Source organism: Raphanus sativus, unplaced genomic scaffold (assembly GCF_000801105.2).
Source record: "Raphanus sativus cultivar WK10039 unplaced genomic scaffold, ASM80110v3 Scaffold1091, whole genome shotgun sequence".
In the NCBI taxonomy this organism is placed as follows: Eukaryota; Viridiplantae; Streptophyta; class Magnoliopsida; order Brassicales; family Brassicaceae; genus Raphanus; species Raphanus sativus.
The window spans coordinates 1,474-25,579 of NW_026616405.1; the positions used below are offsets into that span (position 1 = coordinate 1,474).

The window sequence follows — 24,106 nt, forward strand, 5'->3', positions numbered from 1 at the left end:
TATGGAAAATATGCAAAATTTAATGATTTCTTAATCTGTATGCACAACTCTAAAATAACACTTATTAAGAAACAGAGGGAGTATGCTGTAAAAAAAAGGAGATTCCACAAAATGTCAATATTTCATTTAAGAACATATCCTAACGCTAAAATAAGTTATATCAAATCACAATTTTATGTCTTTTATTATGAGTTGTTTTTCATTGAAATATATATCTTTGTACTGATATATATATGCTCAACTTCTTTTTCTGATCAACTCTGCTCAACTAGTTTAGAAAAAATATCTGATGATAACTAAACGTCTTGTCGAAAAAAAAAAAAACTAAACGTCTTCGGCTTTGCATTGGTGAAAACGATCTATTCCCTAAGTAACATCTTTTTAATTTTGTCTTCAATGGTTTAGAGCTTTGTAATACTGAATTTTAGCCGACCAACGAAAATCTTAAAATTAAACTAAATAAATATATTGGTACTGTGTATATATTTTTTTTCTTTGGTACAATACTATGTATAGAGTTTACCCTAAGTCCTAACAAAGAGCTCAGACCAGCTCATCTGAAGACCGATCCAGCAGCGAACACCACGTACGTGCAAAAACAATCTAATTATATATGCACGACCAGTTCATCCATGCAAATATAATATGTATATCTTAGACTTAGAATCGTTCTAACTTCTAAGAATTAAAAGTCTTAAATAAAAAGAAATAGAGATATCTTCATATATATATACACCTTCATAAAATTATATGTGTATATATAACAACTTCATAAAATTATAAACAAGAGGAAAGTGAAGTGGATTATATATCTTTTTTGATAATTACATATTATTGTTTTTCAATGTCATACTTTGATTATAGAATATATTCAGCCCAACCGATGCCAACATCAAACTCTGTTTCGCCTAAAGACTGTCACTCATCGAACAATGCTCAACAAATCCCACAGGTCACTCATGGTTCTCTCCTTCTCTACACGGATGCTGCCTGGAACAGCTCCAACTGTGATAGTGGTTTGGGATGGGTAGCTACGGATCACCAGAGTGCTCGCCTCTTCCAAGGGAGCTCTTCTCGCCAGTATGTTGCGTCAGCTCTAGTGGCTGAAGCATTGGCAATGAAATCTGGCCTCACTATGGCTGCCTCCAAAAGGTACAAGGATGTGGTTTGTCTTTCTGACTCACGATGTCTAATTGGCCTCCTTACAGACAAAGCATCTGTGTTTGTTCTCAAAGGACTAATCCACGACATCTGCGTGTTGAGTAGCTTCTTTACATCTATTTCTTTTAATTTTATCGCTCGTGCTTGTAATACGGTTGCTGACAGGTATGCAAAGGACGCTCTGTTTGTATTTGCTAACTCACCTGCGGGTTGAGAAACTCTATTTTTTGAAATGAAAGTATGGTTTTAACGAAAAATGTAGTTTGAATATAGGAGATAGTTATGTGGACGCGGGTTTTCTTATAAAAGAAGAAATACAATTTTTATATAATTTGGAACCGTAAAATTTGAGGTTAAACAAGTATTTCACAACCAATCAAGGTCGGCCAGCATCTACTAATTAGAGCATCTCCAACTATGACATCAAATTTGGTGTTGAAATTACAGCTTCTGCCATATTGGTGTTGAAATTTAGTATTTTATGAAGATATTGGTGTAATTTCAACACCAAATTTGGTGTTTTGGTGTCAATCATTTTTTGCCATCTCCAACCAAATATTACACCAAAAGTAATATTATATTATTTAATATTTTTGTTTTAATAATTTTTTTTATTTTTGGTATTTCATGAAATTGATAAATAATTGTTTTATCACACTTTGATATTATGTTCATTAATTTACGTAAATATAAATTTATAAAATTTATTTAAATTTATATGTTATGGTTTAATAATATTATACATGTATTTAATTTACATAAAATACTACATTCAAAGTAACAAAACATTAATTATGAAAAGCACATAACATAACAATATATTTATTTTAATAAATTTGTATTAGTCAGTAATACATGTTTAACTATATTATAAAATAAATAAAAACTATTTTAAAGTTTGGTGAATTTAATAGTATTATATACAATTTAAATAAAAATTATTATCAATATTTAAAATAAAATAAATGATAATAAATATTTAGTGATTTCTTATTTAAAAATAAAATAAAATATATAGTTCTATGATATTTTATTTTAATAACATAAAAATTATTATAATAAATTAGTGATTTTACCTGAAAACAAAATAAAAAATATTTTAATTATGTAAAATAATTTTAAAATATAATAATAATATATATTTATGTTTAATTACAAATTTAAAATGATTAATAATAATTGAAACAAATTTAAACTAACTAATAATAATAATTGAACTGTATTATTAAATAAAAACACAATAAAATATGTATATAAAATATTTGGTGTGATGAATAGTGTTACATCAAATTTGGTGTAATACTATTCACTCTACACCAAATTTGATGGGATGGTGTAATTTTTGATGTTCTATTAGAGATGAAATTACATCAAATTTGGTGTTTTTGTGTCTCATTGGAGATGACATTTATCATGCAAACCATATTGACTACTTGCATAAAATACTGAGCATTCATGTTCTCTTGCAAGGGCAGACGCAACTTAAACAAAAGTTTGACACGTGCTCTACTCATTTATTTTACCAGTAATCAATTCAAAATCTATTTATATATCCCTGAACTAAATATATGCTATAGTAATTGCCCCATACTAAATAAAGATCTGGGTCTGCCCCTGTTCTCTTGATCAGTTTGTTTGTATACTCTATAATAAAAGGCATATAGTTTTTTTTTCCAAATTGAAATATTATAATAAAACAGAAAACGGGCCAAACCCGATACACATCCGAAGTCCAAAACAAAAAGCCCATTCAACAAGAATACGGGCCCAAACAGATGGTTAATTGACATGAGGCCCAACAACCGGAAAACAACACAAAACCCAAAAACGGACCCTCGGCCCACCAAGTCAAACGCGTAACCGATCAAGGAAAAAGCGTGGAGGAGGCTGGCTCGCCACGTTACCAGATCTGCGCCATAGACGCTATACGCATCGTCACTGCCTCGACTCCACCGCATGCATCTTGACGTCACCGGAACAAACACCTCTCGCTCTCCGTTCGTCGAACGACGCTCTATAACCAACAAGCCTCTAACGAACCAAACACCCTTCTCCACCGCACTGTCTTCACGCCAGAGAAAGACCCTCCGACTTTGAACCACATCAAACGCTGGACACGCGAATTGAGAACACCGCTTCTCGCCACCAGCGATCGAAGCTACTGAGACACCGGGCTCACCTGAGCTCTTTTACTTACCCTCTCTTCACCGTGAAACTTTCACAGACGTGGGGATCTACATTCCACCCACAAAAAAGTTTCACGGTTAAACAATACAAACACCGACAGAAACCAGTAACTGATCCAAACAAGTGGACCACCCAAAGCCGACGATGCAAGGAATAAGGCACCTTCGCATCCCGGAGACAAAACCGACGACGGTGGAGCTAACGAAGCCTCCACCCCCGGAGAAAGACGGCGTAGACGGAACTGAGAGAGCCTCCGTCCCCCGGAGCACACCCACGACCTTACAACAATCTTCTCCGCCTCGCTTCTCCACACAACCGCGCCTTAACTCCAACGCCAGATCCACCACAAGATGGCTCCGTTTTAGGGCTCAGGCAAGGCGGAAGATAGAGGAGACAACAGCGAAAAAGCACCGACAGAAACAACCGATTAGAAGGGACTCCGGCGACGGCACGCACGCTCACGCGCCGGCCATACGCCGGACTCCGACATATCTTCTTTTTTTCACCTCTCTCTTTAAAAAAAAAAGGCATATAGTTAATGGAGATTATAATTGTATATGCTTTTTTTTTTTGATCAGAAGATTATAATTGTATATGCAAAAGGCCAAGGTGGGGAAAAAGAAGGCCAAGAAGAATCTCTAGAAGAGAGCACGAGGACGCGCCTATCTCGTTACGGGGCGAGATGTAAAGGCACCATTATATTCCATTTACTTGTTTTGATTTTTGTTTTCTTTCTAAGTTAGATTCTTCTTGCCTTTTCGATTTATTTATTTCTTCTTTTGGAAATTCATGGCAAAGGAAAAAATTATATTATCATTTCCCTCTCTTTTCTTTTATTGCTGTGTCATATCATATTTTTTGAAAAACGAAGATCGTGAAATTATTTTTAATAGGTAGTCTCACAACCGACGAACCATTTACTTGAGCACAATGCTTATTTTTTTGTTTGCATTCGTATAGTGTTTAGTGATATATAAATTTCTTAGTCCACTTGTTTCCTTTTTCCCCCTCAAAACATTAGTTAGTTAGTTACTATGTTACTTTTTAATATGTTCATTCGATATTGGGTTACGAATCTGTATCGTATGCGTGCACTGTAAATAGATGCAAGTTTTAATGTTTATGGAGCTTAATAATTATTTAGCTACCACAGCATTAGTTACTATGTTACTTTTCATATGTTTATTCAATATTGGGTTCCGACGAATCTGTATCGTATGCACGCATTAAAAATAGATGTATAGTTATGGAGATACACAATTGTTATCTACATTATTTGGTCACAGAATTGGATCACAGTCACCAACAAGTATATACAAATAGAACTGATATCTCGACATTGTTTTACATTTTAAAGACAAGGAGTGTTAGTTAGCAAAAAAAAAAAGACAAGGAGTGTTGTAAATTTGTAATAACATTTTTTTGGTAAGAAATTAGACATTTACTATAGCCACAGTTACGGAGATCAGTACCGATTAAAAAAAATATGAATATAGCATATGTAACAAGTATTTTATTAGAGTAAGCCTTAAAAAGGAGTATCGTTTCAAACGATAGATAATTAAAGATTTCACATCAATTGCACACGTTTATAACATCTGCATTGATGAGTTTTATTTTAATAGATGATCATTTGAGTATATTTATTATTTAACCTGAAAATGCTTAACCGATATGAAGAATGAAAGCGCGATGCATTACGTAATATGGAATTTCATTAGAGCATATTTATCCCTAGAGTCCATTAATGTCTCTTAATCACTTGTTTAATAATAAATTTGTGTTAAGAATTTTAGCTAAGAGACACCTAAATTTGTATCCTCCATTGCAAGTTTCTTAAGTAAAGGTTTTTTAAAAAAATGAAAGAACTTGAGAAGAAACATTTGATCTTGTGAATACATTTTCATTATCCATATCATTTATACAAGTTTCTGGTAATACAACATTTTATAATGGACGTTGATGCTGCACTAGGTTAGAACTTGACGATTGACATTTCAACACAAGTTTCTAATCTTTCCATATAACAAAGAACAAGAAAACAAGGAAATAAAATTTTTTTGGAAGCATAGAACCTAAAAACAAAGAAATGAAAACTTGTGGAAGCAGAGAACCTAAAAATTGATGGTTTCTCTTGCTCTCAGACTATGATCAATACTCAAACCCTGCTACAAAGGCTGATGTCTCTAACTCAACGTACAAAGGCTATACATATCACCTAACTTAAAAGTTCTGCGATTCACCAAAGAAATTTCTTCATCCCAAGGCCATTGCAAGTAAATTTGAGCTCCTTGTACCGATCAAAAAGCTCCTGCAACAACAACAAAAGATGGAGATTTTATCAAAACTCAAAGCTCTCTCAAATAAAAGAAATAACAAATATAATCTACCATATTGTGCTCATAGATACGACACATCCTTTTCTTGTCGTACTCCTGCCTTGTAAACGGGTCGCTCAATACGGTTCCAACAAAAAGATCAAATCTTTACTTCATAAGATACCAATGTCAAACCTGTAAGAAACAACGCCGGAGCATATGATCTGAGGAAGGAGAGGTCCGTTATAGGCTATGGGGAGAGAGATGGCGAGGAAGATATACAGACGAAGAGAAGAAAGACTTCTGTTTTTTCTTTCATAGCGACACCTGTCCTCTAAGACACAGCTCTTCCAACTCTTAAGTAAGAGGCACCTCTTGTGGTAATTCCATTTTTTCTTTTTCTTTAAATCACAATTACACTAAGAGTTCTTCTAAGATACAGCGTTAATGCTGCTCTTATACCGTTGGCCGATCTTGACTTATATAGTGATGCAACAAGATAAAGTCCCCCATAATACATTAATAAACATGCATGCGTACAACTACGCGTACTACAAGATTATCTTACACACCTTATGCATATTAAGTTCTATATATTAAAGCAACGAAAAGAAAATTACATTTGTTGACGGGATGAGGTTATGCTCACGGGTTCGAACCTCGTGGAGGGAAACTACCTTTTCCCTGTCACCAAAAAATGCGGTACTGGGTGTTGGGTTTTGTCCTTAGCCCAGGTTAAACCATTCCGGGTAAAGTGGACCGCTGTTTGACCGGACCCAGAGGAATGATCTGCGTAAGCAGGGAACCTCTGAATTATAAAAAAAAAAGAAATTACATTTGTTGACTAATGGCCGCGCGCATGGTGAAACCAAGGATGCGCAATAATATGACTATGAGACAAAGCATCGTGGAACAAACAGAAGAATTGGTACTAGTTTGAACATTCACAACTGCCGATATATATTCTATGCATCAGGATGGTAATTTGGATTGTTATAAAACAAGATGATAAATTGGATTTTTCTACTTGATTTCAGTTATGCTTAGTTACTATAGACGTATTACATGATAAAAAGTTATTTGATTATTCTTCAAAATCCAACTACTAGCGTGGGTTTTGCGGTCCGATTCCAATTATAACAAAAATAAAATCGACGAAACAGTAAAAACATATATTGAATGGACATTGTGATGACTACTATATAACAAGATCCACGAAACAAATGAGATAATACGCATGTCACACACACATTTCATAACCATTTTCTTTATAAATAAACTGCTGACGACAAATGTCAAATTAAATGGTGAGGTATTACATTTACTGCGATTGTACAACTCCAACCACAACGAACGCATTAGATTCGTGAACTTGTTGGTGTCCACCCTTAGCACACATTCCACTTTTAGTAGCCTTTAAACTGTAAAAGCGAGATCTTTAACAAATGCGAAGATGAACATTATTAGTCCATTGATCTATCTAACGGTAGATAGCTCTTTTGTAAGAAATAGAATGTCCAAGTTTTTTGTTTTGATTGGTTAATATCATTTTATTTTCAAAAATTTATAAGTGGACTGGTATATGCTTTGGAATATACCAGTTTCATTCTCCTTCGACCTTTCTTCCCTCTAGTACGTGCTTCAATCATTTCGATTTTAATTTTGGCCTAATATTTTTTTGGTGTGTTCCCTAGTTTTGACCTGATGTAATTAGTTTCTCTCATTTGACGGCCATTATAAGGTCCCATGAAAAGAAAACACACATTAGAGACATCATTATTGTTACACTTATGTCATTTGAATATTAGGTTTTTAATAAAAATATAACCACGTCCACGTATAACTGACGGGTTTATTTAGTAAATGTTTATGAATATAAAGAGCCAGGAAAATTCAATAGAATGGGACAACAAGCATCTAAACAACTAATCTCCTTCAGGAGTTGATGTGTTATGCGTCGAGTCGATATATGCAACAAGTAGGATTGTGTATAAAGAAACTGTGCAACAAGTAATGCAAGTATATATTCATCATGATCATATATTCTTTTCTTACACACGTAATTATTCAGCTGTAATTTTAGATATTATTATTTCAAATAATCCGGATGTCTCCCGTTGATAGAGCATAAAATTAATTGGCCATTTGTATGTCAATTTGTCAACTACTAGTTCTAGCATTTGGTCTAATGATAAATTTACAAACAACTTTTTATTGGATGCCAATTAAAATAAAGAACTTCAAAAAATAACAATCTATAGATATTATATTCAAAAAAATTATTCCGAAATTTATTTTTATAGATAGGTTAGTTTCCGGATAGTGTATTTTGCAAGTTCATAATAGGTCAACGTAAAATGAAGGTTTATCAATATATTGTTCATAAAACTTGGTAGAGAGTGAATATGTTGTTTATAAAACTTGATAGGAATCATGAAGGTTTATTCTCACTTCCAACAACCCATTTCAAAATATTTTAAAGCTTCTAGTGACATTTTGTCTCTCTTTCCGTCAATCTGTTTTAAAGGCTGGTCCTTCTACCAAATATGTTGTCTAAGAAAACATGGTAGGGATCACGAAGGTTTATTCTCATTTACAAAATGCCTTTTTATTTTCTTAAAGCTTCTAATGACATCTTGTCTCACTTTCTATCAACTTTTTTTGGTCTTAAACTCGATTACCTATGAATAATTTAGGGTAATATGCCAATTATAATTCCATTTCAATTTAAAAACATGATAAAATATAGCTACAAATTAAGAGTTGGAAGTGATAAACTAGTGATGGTATAAACACGAAAACGATATATGCGGCAGAAAGTTCATACTTCTCTCGTTTTTTTTTTTAACTTGCACTAATGATACTTCTTTAATTACTAAATTTGCACAGAGCTAACTTTCACTTGCATTTTCATTTATTTTCAATAAGTCCAGTCTAATTTGTATTTTTGTTGAATATTGATCGATTCCGGTATATTCTAGCTAGTTAAGGATATCTAGTGTATTTTTTTGTTTTGTTTTATATGCTACATGATTAGACCATTATTTTAAAATCTAATAACACACTGTGTTTTTATCAGCAAATGTAGTTGTTTGCAGCATATGAAAATACTATGTATGTCTTCAAAACTAACTTTGCAAAAAAACATTCTAAATCTATCATAATAGTACATGGTGGATGGTTATACTAACGCCACGGTTGTGACCATCAATTTATACAAATTAAATCAACGATTCTACTAAATACTAATACCACATTCACAAATCACGATATATAGTTTTAGTATATACTTCATACATGAGATCACGATGAAGACTACACACACCACATTATAGATATCCAACGAATTTTATTTTATTTTGGAAAACCGAAACGCAGCCATGGTATACTCTTCTTGTCCATTAGATGACAGGGCTAAAATACGAGATTACGATCAATAGTTAGCAACTTGAAAAGTCTCTGAAGTTTCAAAAAAATAAAAAATGAAAGTCCCTGATAGTTTTTGCTTTCATCAAATAATTTCTTTTTTCCTGCCAACTGAACGCAGAACTAATGTAAAACACCAACTGACAATTCAAAGTACAAAAGATTAATAATTCAATGAATATTTCACTAACAGTTATTCAATTTTCAAGAAAATCAAAGTACAAAATATTAATATTTCAATGAACATTTCACTAATTTCAAATTTCAAGAAAATCAAGGGAAGCGTAATTATGCAAGAGGCTTTTTAAGAATCAGGCCTAAATGCTTCATTTATGAGTCTGGGGCTTTGGGCCATAATCACCAAGGTTTTTTCTTTTTGTATTGGGCTACTTTGCATGCTAAATGTCTATACTAGAAAAATACCGTATAGCAGTAAAGAGGAAAAAACCAGACAAAGAAAGTGAAAAACTTAAAAGCAAGAAAAAGAAATTGAAAAACTTTTTTTTTTTTGAAAAAGTAGAAAGTGAAAAACTTATCATCAGTAATCCTTTAGACTGAAAAAACACAAAACGACATTAAATATGATGGTAGAAGGTTCTATTATCCACGATGAAGCAAAAAAAACAATCATACTAATTCAAAATGTATTCCTAAATCTAGAAATGCTTCCAAATGCTAGATTAAGCTCTTGCTTTATCTCTTCTACTTTTCAAAAACTGTATGACTTTTGTCATGGTTGTAATGGTCACTTGCATTTAGCCTTTTTACAAAAAAAAAATCCTGAATCTGTTGTACTTTTTTCCCTAAATCTATTGTAATATAATGAGAAACTGAAATGTATAGACATGAACAGTTATTTATACGGTACACCGACAAAAATCAGCGAAAAAATGCTGACTGGTGACTTTGATTGGCCTCCGGTATGGATCAGAAACCTTTTATAAAATAAAGGATATTTACAACGGTATATTTTCTAGAAAATATTATCGTAGGATAAAATCTCTAAAATATTTTATGAAATTAGTTTGGTTCATATTGCTAGACTCAAAGTTGTTCGATTTTATTTGTATTTTTTCCCTCTAACTTGAGTTTTAATCGGAGTGTTTACTTTTAAGTATATAAAATAAATTAAAAATATGTAAAACTGTGACATGTCTTTTTTTGTTTTGCTTATGAATATGTTTTAAGTTTTTTAATGATGTGTCAAAATCTGATTGAAGAGATGACTTGAATTGTGTTAAATACTATAAATGATATTCTATATCTCCGCCGTATTAATAATACAAAGCTCTCCGCAAGCAAAAGCACACCTCCTAACGTCTTTCTCCGATCGATCGCCGTGTCTGCCGATTTGAGCGAAACTACGAGATCCCAGAGAGCAGATCCTCTTCTGCTTAATCTGCAACGATGGTGAGAAAACTCAAATCTCTCAATGTATTCCCATCCCCTCTCTCTCTCCCAGATCTCAAGCGAAACTCGCTTGCGATGCGACGATCTAGATTCCTGCATTTCGTCTCTAGTTATGCTTTAGATCATCGAATCCGAAAATCAACATCGCCGTCTCGTATTGTTGTTGCCATTGATTTGTAGTTTTTGATGAAATCGAGTAATAGTGTGTGGCATTTTGGTTTACGAGATTGAATCTGGATTATTATCAATGAATCTCGCAAAGATCTGGTGTTTGTTATGTTGAGAAATACTCACTGACTATAATGTTCTCTTTTCTCTCTTTTTTGTTTGTTGTTGCAACAGCCTCTCAGCCTCGATATCAAGGTAAACTTGTTTTCTCTCTTTCGAAACTCTTTATTCTCTGTTAGTTTTTTTTTTATTGTGAATGCTGTGGCGATGATTTGATTTTGTTATGTTTTTGCATCAGAGGAAATTTGCTCAACGATCTGAGAGAGTCAAATCTGTGGATCTGCATCCTACAGAGCCATGGTATGTAATTCCAACTTTTGATTGTCATATCTTGCAATTTTTTTTTGTTATGGAATTACAGTTTTTTTCTCATGACATGTTACAGGATTCTAGCCAGTTTGTATTCTGGAACCTTGTGTATTTGGAACTACCAAACACAGGTGGGTGAATAGTTTTTTTGATTCAGAGTACTGTCTTTTAGCTAGTGTTTTATGATTTTATGGAACTCTTTCTGATTTGAATCTAATATGATTGTCCTCTCAGGTGATAACAAAGTCCTTCGAGGTGACTGATGTGCCAGGTATAACAGTTATTACGAGTTTATTCTAAATTAATGTTCTTTGTTATATATTATTTTTGAATTGCTATATATTGCCTTGTGTAGTGTGTTACAGTTGCTGAGTTATATATATATGTCTTTGCAGTTAGGTCGGCCAAGTTTATCCCACGCAAGCAATGGGTTGTGGCAGGAGCGGATGATTTGCACATCCGTGTATACAACTACAATACAATGGACAAGGTTAAAGTTTTCGAGGCTCATTCGGACTACATTAGGTGTGTTGCTGTCCATCCCACCCTTCCGTATGTGCTGTCATCTTCTGATGACATGCTCATCAAACTTTGGGACTGGGAAAATGGTTGGGCTTGTACTCAGATATTTGAGGGACACTCGCATTATGTGATGCAAGTGGTATTTAACCCAAAAGACACCAACACTTTTGCCAGTGCATCGCTTGACCGTTCCATAAAGGTGCGAAAATGGACCCAATCGCTTTGATTTATTGCTTATTCAGGTGCTGTAAAAAGTGTTTGCTCACACTATTTGTCCATGCTTGTTCATCTTCAGATATGGAATCTTGGTTCCCCAGACCCAAATTTTACACTGGATGCTCATCAGAAAGGAGTCAACTGCGTAGATTACTTTACGGGGGGTGATAAGCCCTATTTAATTACTGGCTCTGATGACCATACTGCTAAGGTATTCTTCTGGTTAGCTGGGAGTTGTTTGGTCTGACCAATATGTATTTGCAGATAATTTACAAGTTGTACTTTTGCAATCAGGTATGGGACTATCAAACCAAAAGTTGTGTCCAGACGCTAGACGGGCATACCCACAATGTATCTGCAGTATGTTTCCATCCGGAGCTTCCAATAATACTCACAGGTTCTGAGGACGGAACTGTTCGCATTTGGCACGCCACGACTTACAGGTGTTTTATCTAAATCCTTTCTTCTGTCAATAGACATAACAATGCTGTTTTTTTGGGTATTTAACACTTGACTACGCCTTGGACACATGAGATTCGTACGTGTGTTCATTTACAGCAGTTATGTTTTCTCTATATTGTCCTTTGATTTGTTATTCTACTTTTATATTTTTTCAGGCTAGAGAACACACTGAATTATGCCCTCGATCGAGTTTGGGCCATTGGTTACATAAAAAGTTCGCGCCGGTGAGTTCTGAATTTTTGCTTCCTCATTTTACCTTTCTATAAGTCAATGTTTGTTAGATTTGTTTTCCATGAGTAGATGTTCTCTCTGGGTAGAATCTTTGTTTTTTTGTTCTTAGTTCTCATCTGAAATTGACGATTTGAAAAGCTAATGGCTTTTAGAATTGCTATAAGAGCTGTTGAGGAATCAGTGTTGTACAAGACCATCAACAACGAATGTGTTTGCATTTTACAGGGTTGTGATTGGATATGATGAAGGAACCATCATGGTTAAACTTGGACGAGAAATTCCTGTCGCTAGCATGGACAGTAGCGGAAAAATTATATGGGCTAAGCATAATGAAATCCAAACGGCAAACATCAAAAGTCTCGGTGCAGGTTATGAGGTGTAGTTTCTAACTATAACTATTGTCTTATAGCATGCAACAACCTGTGTGATTAAGCTATTTATTTGTATTGTCTGATGATTTTAAGTTTTCGTCTCTTTGCCTAGGTTACTGACGGAGAAAGACTTCCCTTGGCTGTTAAAGACCTGGGGACATGTGATCTTTATCCACAAGTAAGTGTTACCACCATCTGACACTTGTCCTGTTGTGCTGAATTATTATAGGGGATATTGGGAGACATTTCGAAGTTGTGGGTACCACTAGTCATGTTTCAGATAAAAATGCTAGTACTTTAATGGTTCTTTGAAACAATATACATTTAAAATGGAGCGGTTTTAGTCTTTTAGATGATATAAATTAAAATACGTTTCATACAAAGTCCCAAGAGTGTGGTTCCATATAACTGATAAATAAATATTCGGTCTAACTCTCAGAGCTTGAAGCACAATCCTAACGCGAGGTTTGTCGTAGTCTGCGGTGATGGAGAGTACATAATCTACACAGCTTTGGCTTGGAGAAATAGATCTTTCGGTTCTGGACTTGAATTTGTTTGGTCATCGGAGGGAGAATGTGCAGTTCGAGAAAGCTCGTCAAAGATAAAGATATTCAGTAAAAATTTCCAGGTTCGCTTTTTCACTCCATTTTTGTAATGGTGCTTCTAGGGTTGAAGAAATTGCTGATGCTTGCAATGGAGATATATTGGGTCTGGATTGTTAATAAAGGTGGTACTTTCAGGAAAGGAAGAGTATTCGGCCTACTTTCTCAGCTGAGAAGATTTTCGGAGGAACCCTGTTAGCAATGTGTTCAAATGATTTCATTTGCTTCTATGATTGGGCTGAATGTAGGCTGATTCAGCAAATCGATGTCGCAGTAAAGGTATTTAATTTTCATCAGTTTTTCCAATTCTCTCTTTACATTATATTAGGTTGAAAGTTTCTCCATTTGTGTCTTATCTAATTCGTAAGTGCTCCATGAAAATTTGCAGAATGTTTATTGGGCTGAAAGTGGTGATTTAGTAGCCATTGCTAGTGATACGTCATTCTACATCCTGAAGTACAATGTGAGAGTCCCGGTCAACCTTTAAATTTTCAGCAATATATTTTCATTTCCACTCTTGTGGATTTTCCAAATGCTTACTCTAGTGTTCTTCTCTGTTACAGCGTGACTTGGTTTCCTCACATTTTGATAGTGGAAGACCAAGTGATGAAGAAGGTGTTGAGGATGCTTTTGAGGTCATCCATGAGAATGATGAACGTGTTAGGACAGGTATATGGGTAGGGGATTGCTTCATTTACAACAACTCTTCTTCGAAGCTTAACTATTGTGTTGGAGGCGAGGTACTCTTCGTGTATTTTGATTTCCTCAAAGATTCAATCATCTTTATTAGCCACACTATATCTGAGTTGCTATTATACTTTCGGCAGGTAACCACAATGTATCATTTGGACCGTCCAATGTATTTGTTAGGCTATATTGCCAATCAAAGCCGGGTATACTTGGTAGACAAAGAATTCAAGTACGTTCCTTTACTTATTTATTTTATTTTAGACTGTTTTATAATGCATTCAGAATTGCTGACGTGTTTCACCTTCTCTTGGGAATGCAGTGTCATAGGATATACCCTGCTGCTTAGCCTGATTGAATACAAGACACTTGTTATGCGAGGTGATTTGGATAAAGCCAATGAAATCTTACCTACAATTCCAAAAGAGCAGCATAACAAGTACGTTATAGGTTATTTTGGTCTCAGTTTCGACATCTACAGATTCATTCTTTACCGCATCTTATCTCATGCTACCTCCTATGTCCAACGCGATGTTATTCAGCTTGCGTTTTACATATATGCCTTCCTATCTATTCTTATTTTACTATATAATTTTAGTATATATCTCTTATTTTGTTCTGGAACTGCTTCCAATTGTTAGTGTCGCTCATTTCTTGGAGTCTCGGGGAATGATTGAAGATGCTTTAGAAATTGCGACAGATGCTGACTACAGATTTGAACTAGCCATACAGTTGGGTAGACTTGAGATTGCAAAGGTAAATATTATATGTGATGATTGAATGTTACCTTTTTATTTTAACAAAAGAAGGAGTATAGTGAGCAATGCGTTTCTTAGCCATGTTTTTCAATTGTTGTAGGAAATCGCTGAAGAAGTGCAGAGTGAGTCTAAATGGAAGCAGTTAGGAGAGTTAGCCATGTCTTCTGGGAAGGTACATCTTCCCTAGAACATTTTGTCTACGTGTTTTGTGTAAATACAGGAAAATAACTCTTTGTGCAGATGGTATATCAGTCGATTTACTACAGTACCCTGTATTGATAACAGAAAGTTGCTATATTTAGATTTCGTAGTGGCATCTCTAATACCTACTATCTAAGTGATTCTGTTACTTTTGTGTGTGCTCCATCATGATAGCTGCAACTGGCCGAGGATTGCATGAAGTACGCTGTGGATTTAAGTGGTTTGCTACTACTATACTCTTCCTTGGGAGATGCTGAAGGGGTGTCAAAACTTGCATGCCTTGCCAAGGAGCAAGGAAAGAACAATGTCGCCTTTCTTTGCTTATTCATGCTGGGTAGATTGGAAGATTGTCTGCAATTATTGGTGGAGAGGTATTTTAATAGTGTTCAGTTGAACAGATTCATATGCCTTTTCTCGTTATCTCGATGACAAGATTTACCTTTTTATCCAGCAACCGGATACCAGAAGCTGCTCTGATGGCACGTTCTTATCTTCCAAGCAAAGTTTCAGAGATAGTTGCTCTTTGGAGGAAAGATCTCAGCAAGGTCACTTATCTTTCTATTCTGAACTTTGGTGAATGAGATTATATATAATATACGGCTTTAAGTTAGCTTTGGCTTGTCAACAGGTTAATTCGAAAGCAGCAGAATCTTTGGCTGATCCTGAAGAGTACCCAAATCTTTTCGAGGATTGGCAAGTTGCTCTTTCTGTTGAAGCGAAAGCTACAGAGACGAGGTACTACTAGCATATCTTTCTTGCTAATATTCATCTTTTTCTCCATTGTCTTTACTTCAAGCTGTATGTTCTGAATTGGGACAACTTCATCCATGAGCAACTCGCTCACTATTTCATGTCTAAGCATTGAGATGATTAGACAAATGAAATAATGTTGATAGTTCATTCCCAGAGTTATTGGTTTGGTCAAGCCAAGAAATTGACTATTGTTTATCTACAGGGGAGTTTATGCTGCTGCAGAAAATTATCCAACCCACGCTGATCAACCTGCCATTACCCTCGTGGAAGCCTTCAGAAACCTGCAAGTTGAAGCAGAGGAATCACTTGAGAATGGACACATGGAACAAGAGGTAAGTTTTCAAATGGAGCTGTAGGCCCCCAAATATTGGTTTGGCTCGATTATGTCATAGGAATCGCCGTTTAAAACTGGTTTTGTGTAGTCTGAGCAGGTAGCTGAAGAAAATGGTCATGAAGAGAATGAAGAGGAACATGAAGAAGAAGAAGAAGAAGAAGAAGTGAATCAAGAAGAGGGAGTTGTTGTTGATGGAGACTCAACGGATGGTGGCGCTGTACTTGTTAATGGAAGTGAGGGTGAGGAAGAGTGGGGTACGAATAACAAAGGAAACCAACCAGCCTAATAAAGCAAGTCAGTCCAGGATCAATGTTCTTTTGAGTGTGATTAATTGGAACTCCCACTGAAAAATAAAATAAACTCTGCCGCTTCTAACATTATATCCCTTGTGTCTTGATCATAATGTTGAGTGTCTTTCATGAGATGGATTAGGTTTTTATATGAGTTAACTTTTGCATGTACGTGTCTTAGGATCTAGGGAGTTGTGTCTTTCAATTTCTTCATTTTGCAGTTAGTCTGAACTTACGTTTTCCATTTGCTTTGTTTTGCAGAGCTTACGCCACGTCAATAGCCAGTTACAGTACTTGGGATGCGTTCCGGAGCAGGAAGTGGTGGTCTTTTTTTCTTCAAAGTGGTATTGTGGTTTTCTCGTATAATTAATCACTAGATCATGACCCGCGCGACCGCGCGGGATTTAATATTTTTTTTTAACACATAGCATATATTCTATAGTAGTTAATACAATTTAAAGATTGTATTTTGCAGAGAGCGTAATTTATATAATTTTGAGAATTTTTTCTTATTCTATATTTGGTTTTGTTTTCTTTTGTGTTAGATTCTCAAAGTTTATCTCCGATTGTAGTGGTGATAGGTTTCATCGATTGTTTCTGATTTGTCTTTAAAACATAGCAACAAAGATTAATCGTGCGGACACATCAAATTATTATATTCATTAAATAATTTAAATGAAACTGTATTAATCGAAAAAAATATTACATTTATTTTTTTTTTATTAATTTAAAAAGATATATAATTTGTATGGCAAAAGCAAATTTAAAATAAAAAATGACAACTTTTTTAAATTTTGTATAAATTCAAGTGCCGTAAAATTATACAATCTCTACTAATGTTCTTATCATTTTCTATTTCGTTATATAATTTGTTGGTAAAAAAAAAACAGAATAATGAGTTTTATTTTAAATTTCATGTTTTCCAATGCTATTTGTTATAGAGGAAATATTATTTTAATATTTAAAAATAGGATTATATCTTATTTTGGAGTTAATGAAATTTACATGTTTTTTAAAGGAAATTATATAAGATAGGTGGATTGGTGATATATTATTAGAAAACAAAGTTATATGATTTTAACTTTTAGTTTTTTTTTTTCCGTTATATTCAAATATGGATGTAAGCCCATCCGAAACTTAACCAAAGCCCACCCATTTTAAGTTCAATTTATTAAAGTAATATCCAATATTATACTTAGCATTTTATGTCGTTGTAATATAGATTTCATTCTAAATGTCCATGCCCATCTTCAATTAATAAGCCCATTAGTTTCGACATTTGTACAGCAAAGAAAAAAAAAGGATAAATCTTACTTTCGTGATCTTATCTTTATTTTCTTGTAAAGACAAAACAAAATATCTGTTTCTTCTAAACGTGTCCCTTCCTTTTCCAACTCACCGATTCAGATTGAAAAAAATACCAATGGCGATCCAAATTTCTTCCTTCGGATTAACCGAAGACTTCTTTCTTCATTATTGTTTACTTTGAATCCATCTATTGACACACTCTTGAAAGGTTAGATATGTATTATTGTTTGTTTTGAATATTCAATGGAGACTGATTTTTTTTTTATCTTATTCAGATTTGTTTGTAACATAATAGTTTAATCGATTCCTATATAAGATCATCTATGAATATGCTTTGTTAGCTCTGGATTTAGCTCTTTTAGTTTTTATCTGTTGTTTGTAAGTGTAGTTAAGACATCAGTTAGATAGATCCTCGACATGCAATTGAAAAAAAAAAATTGCAAATATTTGACATTTGTTTTGTTTCTATTTTCAGATCGCAAGTCACCTTCTTGTCAGATGATGAAGTTTCAAAATTCAAATATCCCTTTTCAGATAAAACAAAACCTGAAAACAGTATTCCTTTACTTTGTGCTTCCTCGGACAATAGCCAGATAGAAGATATTATACTCTCCAAAGGATACAAAGATAAGTTATAGCTTTTTTGTGAATATTATAGAGTCAATGCAATTGAAATAATAACTATAAAATTAATTTCTCTCTGAAACAATTTCTTCTTTATATGTACGTCGAAGGAAATTTGATTATTTAAACAATTTATCCTTTTATTTTTGATTTCAGGTAAATTATTTCACGGGTTCTCTGGAGACCGGTCAGGACGAAAATATCATACTCTCCAAAGAAAGAAAGATAAGTTTTAGCTATTTTAGTGAATATTATTGAGTCAATAGAAATGCTTCTGTAATTATAAAATTTATTTCTCTCTTAGTAACGCATTGTTTCCTTATATGTACTTTTCAGATAAATTGATTATTTGTTATATTCAAGAAATCTGTTTTATGTTTTTATTTCAGGAATTTTATTTCAATGGTTCTCCCAAATAATGACATTTACTTCTCCTCGTGATACTTGATGAACAATAACTGAGTTACTCAATCTCAAAGGTTAGTATTTCATATGATAATAAGAGCTAAGTTGTAATTATAAAAACTAATACGTCTATTTACAGACCAAATTTTGAAATAATTCTAAAATAATTTTTTTTTGTATTTGTTTGGAGATGTCTGAAGATGTTGACATGTATGTAGCACTACATATGAGATGCCATAAAGACATTGGAATAAAGCAAAACCATAACCAGATAAGTATAACTCTCGAGAAAAGGATTGTAATGATCAGTTGAGGTTTCAAAATGGTCATGAACTACTATTATGTTCTTATGGTCATTTTTTTTATTCTGTAGTAGGTCAAATATAAAGCCAAAAGCAGCAAGTAGGAATACAGAAGCATATAAATAGCCCCCAATAGAGACCAATCCTTGCATCAATATAAAAAGTAAGTTGTTTTCTAACTAAGTATATGTGTTTTAGATGATTATTTCCTGGCTGTAATTGGTAGTTAGGCTTATCCCTGGAGTATTCTTGATGTGTTCTATTCTATTTCCTGTTTTGACTGAAAATAATTAAGCAAGTAACGCATTCTTCTGACATGTAAACATTGCTTGAAACACAATAGTATACTGTAGAAAACCATTGGTTCTAAAGTAAACAATGCTTCAAACACAATAGTATATTGTAGAAAACCATTGGTTCTAAAGTAAACATTTTAAAATGGATGTAAACATTGCTTCAAACACAATAGTATAATGTAGAAAACCAAAAACGAAACAACAAACTTAATTCATAGATTCTGGAATGCCTCACTCTCACGATGTCTTCCACAGCAAACGTCCACCGCTTTAGACATATAATCAAATACAAAAACACATAAATAAGACATAAAAGAAAAAGAGACAGTATAAAATTAAAAATAGCCTTCAGATAATTAATATTGCCTAACCTCCTCGCCTGCTGAACAGTAGTTTCAGAGATTGTTGAAAACCTGTTTGAAAACAACATTCATTGTTTTTCGCTGAGGTTTTCCATCTTTGTCGACAATCAGAATCTTTAGTCCCTTCTTAGATGTCACTCTAGAAATAGCTACATAAAGCTGTCCATGTGAAAACACTGGTCTTGGTAGAAAAATACCAACTTCCTTCAGTGATTGACCTTGGCTTTTGTTGATGGTTATCGCAAAAGCGACAGCCAAAGGAAGCTGCCTTCTACGCATTTTGAAAGGCAATTTGGTGTCTGATGGTTCTATCAATAACCTAGGAATGTTCACAGTTTCACCAACTTTTTCCCCTGTAAGAATCTTCGCTCCGACCATAAACGGCATCAGTTCAGTAATCACTAATCTTGTTCCGTTCATTAATCCTTCTGTAGGAGCAATATTCCTCAGTACCATCACTGGACATCCAATCTTCAGTCTTATACTATGATTTGGCAAACCAGACACCTTAATGCTGTTTAGAAAATCCGTACCCAATCCTTCATCGTTAACTGATCTTACATCAGACGGATCAATACTATCGGAGCTCAGATAAATCTTTTCTTCACCTGAGTATTTAAAACATGTTAGTTATAGGAATACATGATAGTATAGTACATTGAAGATGAAATTTGAGTATTTACCATCAAGTTTATCCAACATGTATTCGTTAATAGTATTGACATCTTCGTTTGTTGGACATAGAATAGCTCTCTCCTGGAAAAACTTTGGGTTTTTGTTTTCTTGTAACAAAGAGAACTCTCCATACACTGCCTTGCTTATTGCTTCTATAGGCTCATTAGCGTCTAATATGAGAAACTCTTCTGGTATATCAATTAAAGCCTCCCCATCATTAGGCTCAGATAGTTTACCATCTCCAACATCTAATATCCATTCAGAAAACTCCTTAATATCAGTAGCCTCTTCAGGAGATAGCCCAGCAGACAGCAATCGCATGTTCTTAGTCAATCTGAGAACTTTGCAATGCTCCCAAAGATACGACGAATTCAGAGCTGCCAAAACTATATCAGCCCGATTGCCACCATATATTACTGGAAGTACCTGTCTAAAGTCACCTCCAAAAACCACAACCTTTCCTCCAAAAGGCTTCTTGCTTTTAGTTCCAACAATATCAGTTAGACTTCTATCCAAAGACTCAAAACAATGCTTGCTCATCATAGGAGCTTCATCCCATATGATGAGAGAAGCTTCTTTCACTAAGTTCGCTTGATCTGTTCCATGAGTCATATTACATGTTGAAAACTCATCAGGACTTAAAGGTATACCAAACCTTGAATGGGCAGTTCGTCCACCTGGTAACAATAAAGATGCAATCCCACTTGATGCAACGTTAAGAACAATATCACCTCTTGATCGGATTGCTGCAGATAGTAATCTCCAAATAAAAGTTTTACCCGTGCCACCAAATCCATAAACAAAGAACATTCCACCTTTATCTTCCTTGACAGCATCAGTGATCTCATCGTAAACTTTCCTCTGTTCGTCAGTCATTTTTGGAAGATCACTATGAAGAGTAGCTATCAGTTCTTCACGATTGTAGTTACGTTCGTCTACTATGAGGACATTGGAGTCGTGAATACTGCTACTACGAACTTTAGGCATAGAATCATACTGTGAAAGAGAACTCCCATTACGTCTCATAATCTTTTCAATCTCTTGGAGAGCAAACTGTTTTTTGTCATCATCACTTAATATGAGACCTACAAATACAACGTCAGGAACTGTTAAAATGAAAATAAACTACTATAAATTACTGACTGTTTAGAATATAGATATACATATAGTTTTTTAAATTCTTACCAGGCCTATTGAGAAGTTGTCGCCTGTTATACTCAATATCTTCAGCCAAATGCTCCCATGTTTTTTCCCAAACATTCTCTGGAGTGGACAAACTACCAGAAAGCAGCATCATGACGAAAACATGTCTAAGAGAACTTGCAAAACCGTCAAAACTTCTCCTTCTTATATCCTGGATATACTCTTCATCATCATCTAGCAACCCACGTGCAAAACATGCCTCTTTATAGCTAGGATATAAAACATCGTTAAATGTCTTCATACAATCATAACTGGTAGGCCCTCTAACTACGTTCAGCAACACTCGCAGATAATAAGATTTCTCTTGAGTCCGTGGAGCATAATTTATTCTGCCTATGCTGAATCCCTTTTTCCGCTTGCTGAACTTCTTATGTGTTTTATCATAAGTATAGAAGTTGGGAATCTGACCATAAGTAAGAGTTCTTGCAAATTCATCAACTTTACACAACTCAAACCATGCCAAAAACATGGTATGTGTGATAAGCTTACGATTCATGACATCCTTCATCTTATCTTTGCCTTTGAAAAAAACAGTCTGTTTTCCGGGAAGATGGAATTGAAGCTTCTCAACGGATGTAGATCGATAATGTATTGGGAATGCAAAAGTTCGCCATGAACCTTCACACGAAGAAACGTATCTGCAAAAAAAACAAAAGATTAGTTATAATAAGATAGAGCACAATTCTGTAAAACCGACCATAATTGAATATTCCGCGCTTCAGAAACCTGCAATCGAAAAAATCTCGGAATTCATTTTTTTCCTTCTCAACGTTTGCTTCCCCATTACTACCACCATTAGATTCAACACAACCTGGTGGCTCCACAACAACAGTGACACGATCACTACCCTTGTTGATGTACTTAAATAAGTACTTGATAGAACCTGCTTGGTTGCACCACTCCACATTAATATGAGCTCTGTATAATAGAGAGAGTTGCTTGTTGTATGGGATAACATATCTATTATCACATTTCACGCCATTCTTCATAACAAAATGATCAGACTGCTCTTTCCTTCTATAAATTGGAAAACCTTCTTTAGAAACCGTGGTCTTCTCGGCATAGGATTTGGGATACAACTTAGAGCATTTTCCATTCTCCATACATGGTGCATTCCTATTAGCGTGACCACAAGGTCCGTGAATCATCATATCAGAGACCACGCCATAGAGCTCTGGTTCAGTGTCCTTATTAGGAATTTCCGCCTTTATGATCTTGTCAATATCATCAGTCATGGGAAACTTGCATGTTGGATGCATGAAGAGCAGAATATGAGCATGTGGCAGCCCACGTTTTTGGAACTCGATTGTGTACATAGCTGAAACATTAAAAACAATTGAAAAAATGTTAAGTAATTGAATCATTGAGCTCAGATCAATCAATTTGAATTAATAAAGAGTGTTAAACTATAACTTACATGCAACCGTCTTTCCTAGCAGATTTTTCTTTTTAAGTTTAAATTGATGTCTGTTATTGAAATCCCATAAATATGTCTACTTACCTATTAAGTTAGAAAAACATAAATACAAAATCAATGACCCCGAGATTTTAGGTCCAAGTAGACTAAACTTGGAGAAAGATGTTTCCCATATTTATGATATCTTCATACCGAGATTTTGGTATCTTTAATTTAAATTGATGTTTGATTTTAGCGATAACTTGGTGAAAGGGTTTTCCCATAATTACGATATCTTGTCACCGAGATTTTAGTGTATATTGAGTAACTTGGTGAAAGGGTTTTCCCATAATTGATTATTTCCAAAGAATCATTTAATATTTCTATTACTGAAATAAGAATTTAGGTGAAGTTATTATATTTATATTAGTGTATATTCTGATATCGAATCAATTGTTATGGTTTTCTCATAATTGGACTAAGATATTATAATTCTACAATGACTCGTCTGGGACTCGTCACCGTAACTATAATTTGGATCGACCATTTATTTTATATATGTAATTGTTTTTTTTTTTGAGAATTTATATATGTAATTGTTTGAAAGCAGTGGAGACATTTAGATCTTGATACATCATACTTTCATATTTAATAAAAGAATGGGATTTATATATTTCACTATATAAGTATGAAAATTTATATTTAATTTATAGAATAATGTTATTTAATTAATAGAATGCTGACTCGTTTTGGACTCGTCATTGGTAACATTTATTGGATCCACCAATTCTTTTATATTTGCTCAATATTACACTCTAGCGAAGTATCACATAACTTTGAATAGTTATAATATACGGGCTATTAAAAGTTTGGTCCATAACTTAAGGGCTATCACATAACTTTGAATAGTTATAATATACGGGCTATCACATAACTTTGAATCCCCTAGTCTATATTTGAGAAGTGATTTGCCACATGTCTTCTCTACAATCGTTTTCACAAAAAAAATTGTGACGTGGCTATTAAGATTGATGACATGTCATATGGTTAAATATGACATGGACAATTA

The 24,106-nt window shown here is 34.2% G+C and overlaps 3 protein-coding genes and 1 long non-coding RNA gene across 19 annotated transcripts; 2 read left to right on the plus strand and 2 right to left on the minus strand.

Moving 5' to 3' along the window:
* Positions 1–883: 883 nt before the first annotated feature.
* LOC130503728 (uncharacterized) lies at positions 884–1,375 on the plus strand. Its single transcript, XM_056998277.1, has one exon. The coding sequence runs from the start codon at positions 884–886 to the stop codon at positions 1,373–1,375; it is 492 nt and encodes a 163-aa protein (XP_056854257.1).
* A 3,944-nt stretch (positions 1,376–5,319) lies between these two features.
* Positions 5,320–6,110, minus strand: LOC108810039 (uncharacterized). Its single transcript, XR_001942954.2, has 2 exons — positions 5,739–6,110; positions 5,320–5,659 (listed from the first exon to the last, which is right to left on the minus strand). It is a non-coding gene; the product is annotated as an uncharacterized LOC108810039 (long non-coding RNA).
* A 4,240-nt stretch (positions 6,111–10,350) lies between these two features.
* On the plus strand, positions 10,351–23,710 carry LOC108812939 (coatomer subunit beta'-3). Of its 16 annotated transcripts, none has more exons than XR_008940960.1 (29): positions 10,351–10,502; positions 10,845–10,865; positions 10,969–11,030; positions 11,116–11,170; positions 11,274–11,310; positions 11,435–11,760; positions 11,857–11,988; positions 12,072–12,220; positions 12,395–12,463; positions 12,696–12,846; positions 12,954–13,019; positions 13,281–13,469; positions 13,582–13,722; positions 13,832–13,906; positions 14,007–14,183; positions 14,271–14,362; positions 14,453–14,569; positions 14,772–14,886; positions 14,989–15,060; positions 15,264–15,460; positions 15,541–15,634; positions 15,718–15,824; positions 16,045–16,174; positions 16,265–16,470; positions 16,728–16,810; positions 18,250–18,877; positions 18,994–19,078; positions 19,177–19,268; positions 22,176–23,710. XR_008940960.1 is itself a non-coding variant. In XM_018585341.2 (25 exons), the coding sequence occupies exons 1-24, from the start codon at positions 10,500–10,502 to the stop codon at positions 16,460–16,462; spliced, it is 2,775 nt and encodes a 924-aa protein (XP_018440843.1). In that variant the 5' UTR covers positions 10,351–10,499; the 3' UTR covers positions 16,463–16,470; positions 16,728–16,978. The 16 variants fall into 16 exon arrangements, 3 of the variants coding, with proteins under 3 accessions (XP_018440843.1, XP_018440844.1, XP_018440846.1); XR_008940964.1 differs by having other exon boundaries at positions 19,180–19,268; XR_008940959.1 differs by having other exon boundaries at positions 18,994–19,268.
* LOC108807656 (uncharacterized) lies at positions 19,797–22,957 on the minus strand. Its single transcript, XM_056998278.1, has 4 exons — positions 22,368–22,957; positions 21,624–22,279; positions 20,447–21,523; positions 19,797–20,371 (listed from the first exon to the last, which is right to left on the minus strand). The coding sequence occupies exons 1-4, from the start codon at positions 22,955–22,957 to the stop codon at positions 19,797–19,799; spliced, it is 2,898 nt and encodes a 965-aa protein (XP_056854258.1).
* Positions 23,711–24,106: the final 396 nt, after the last annotated feature.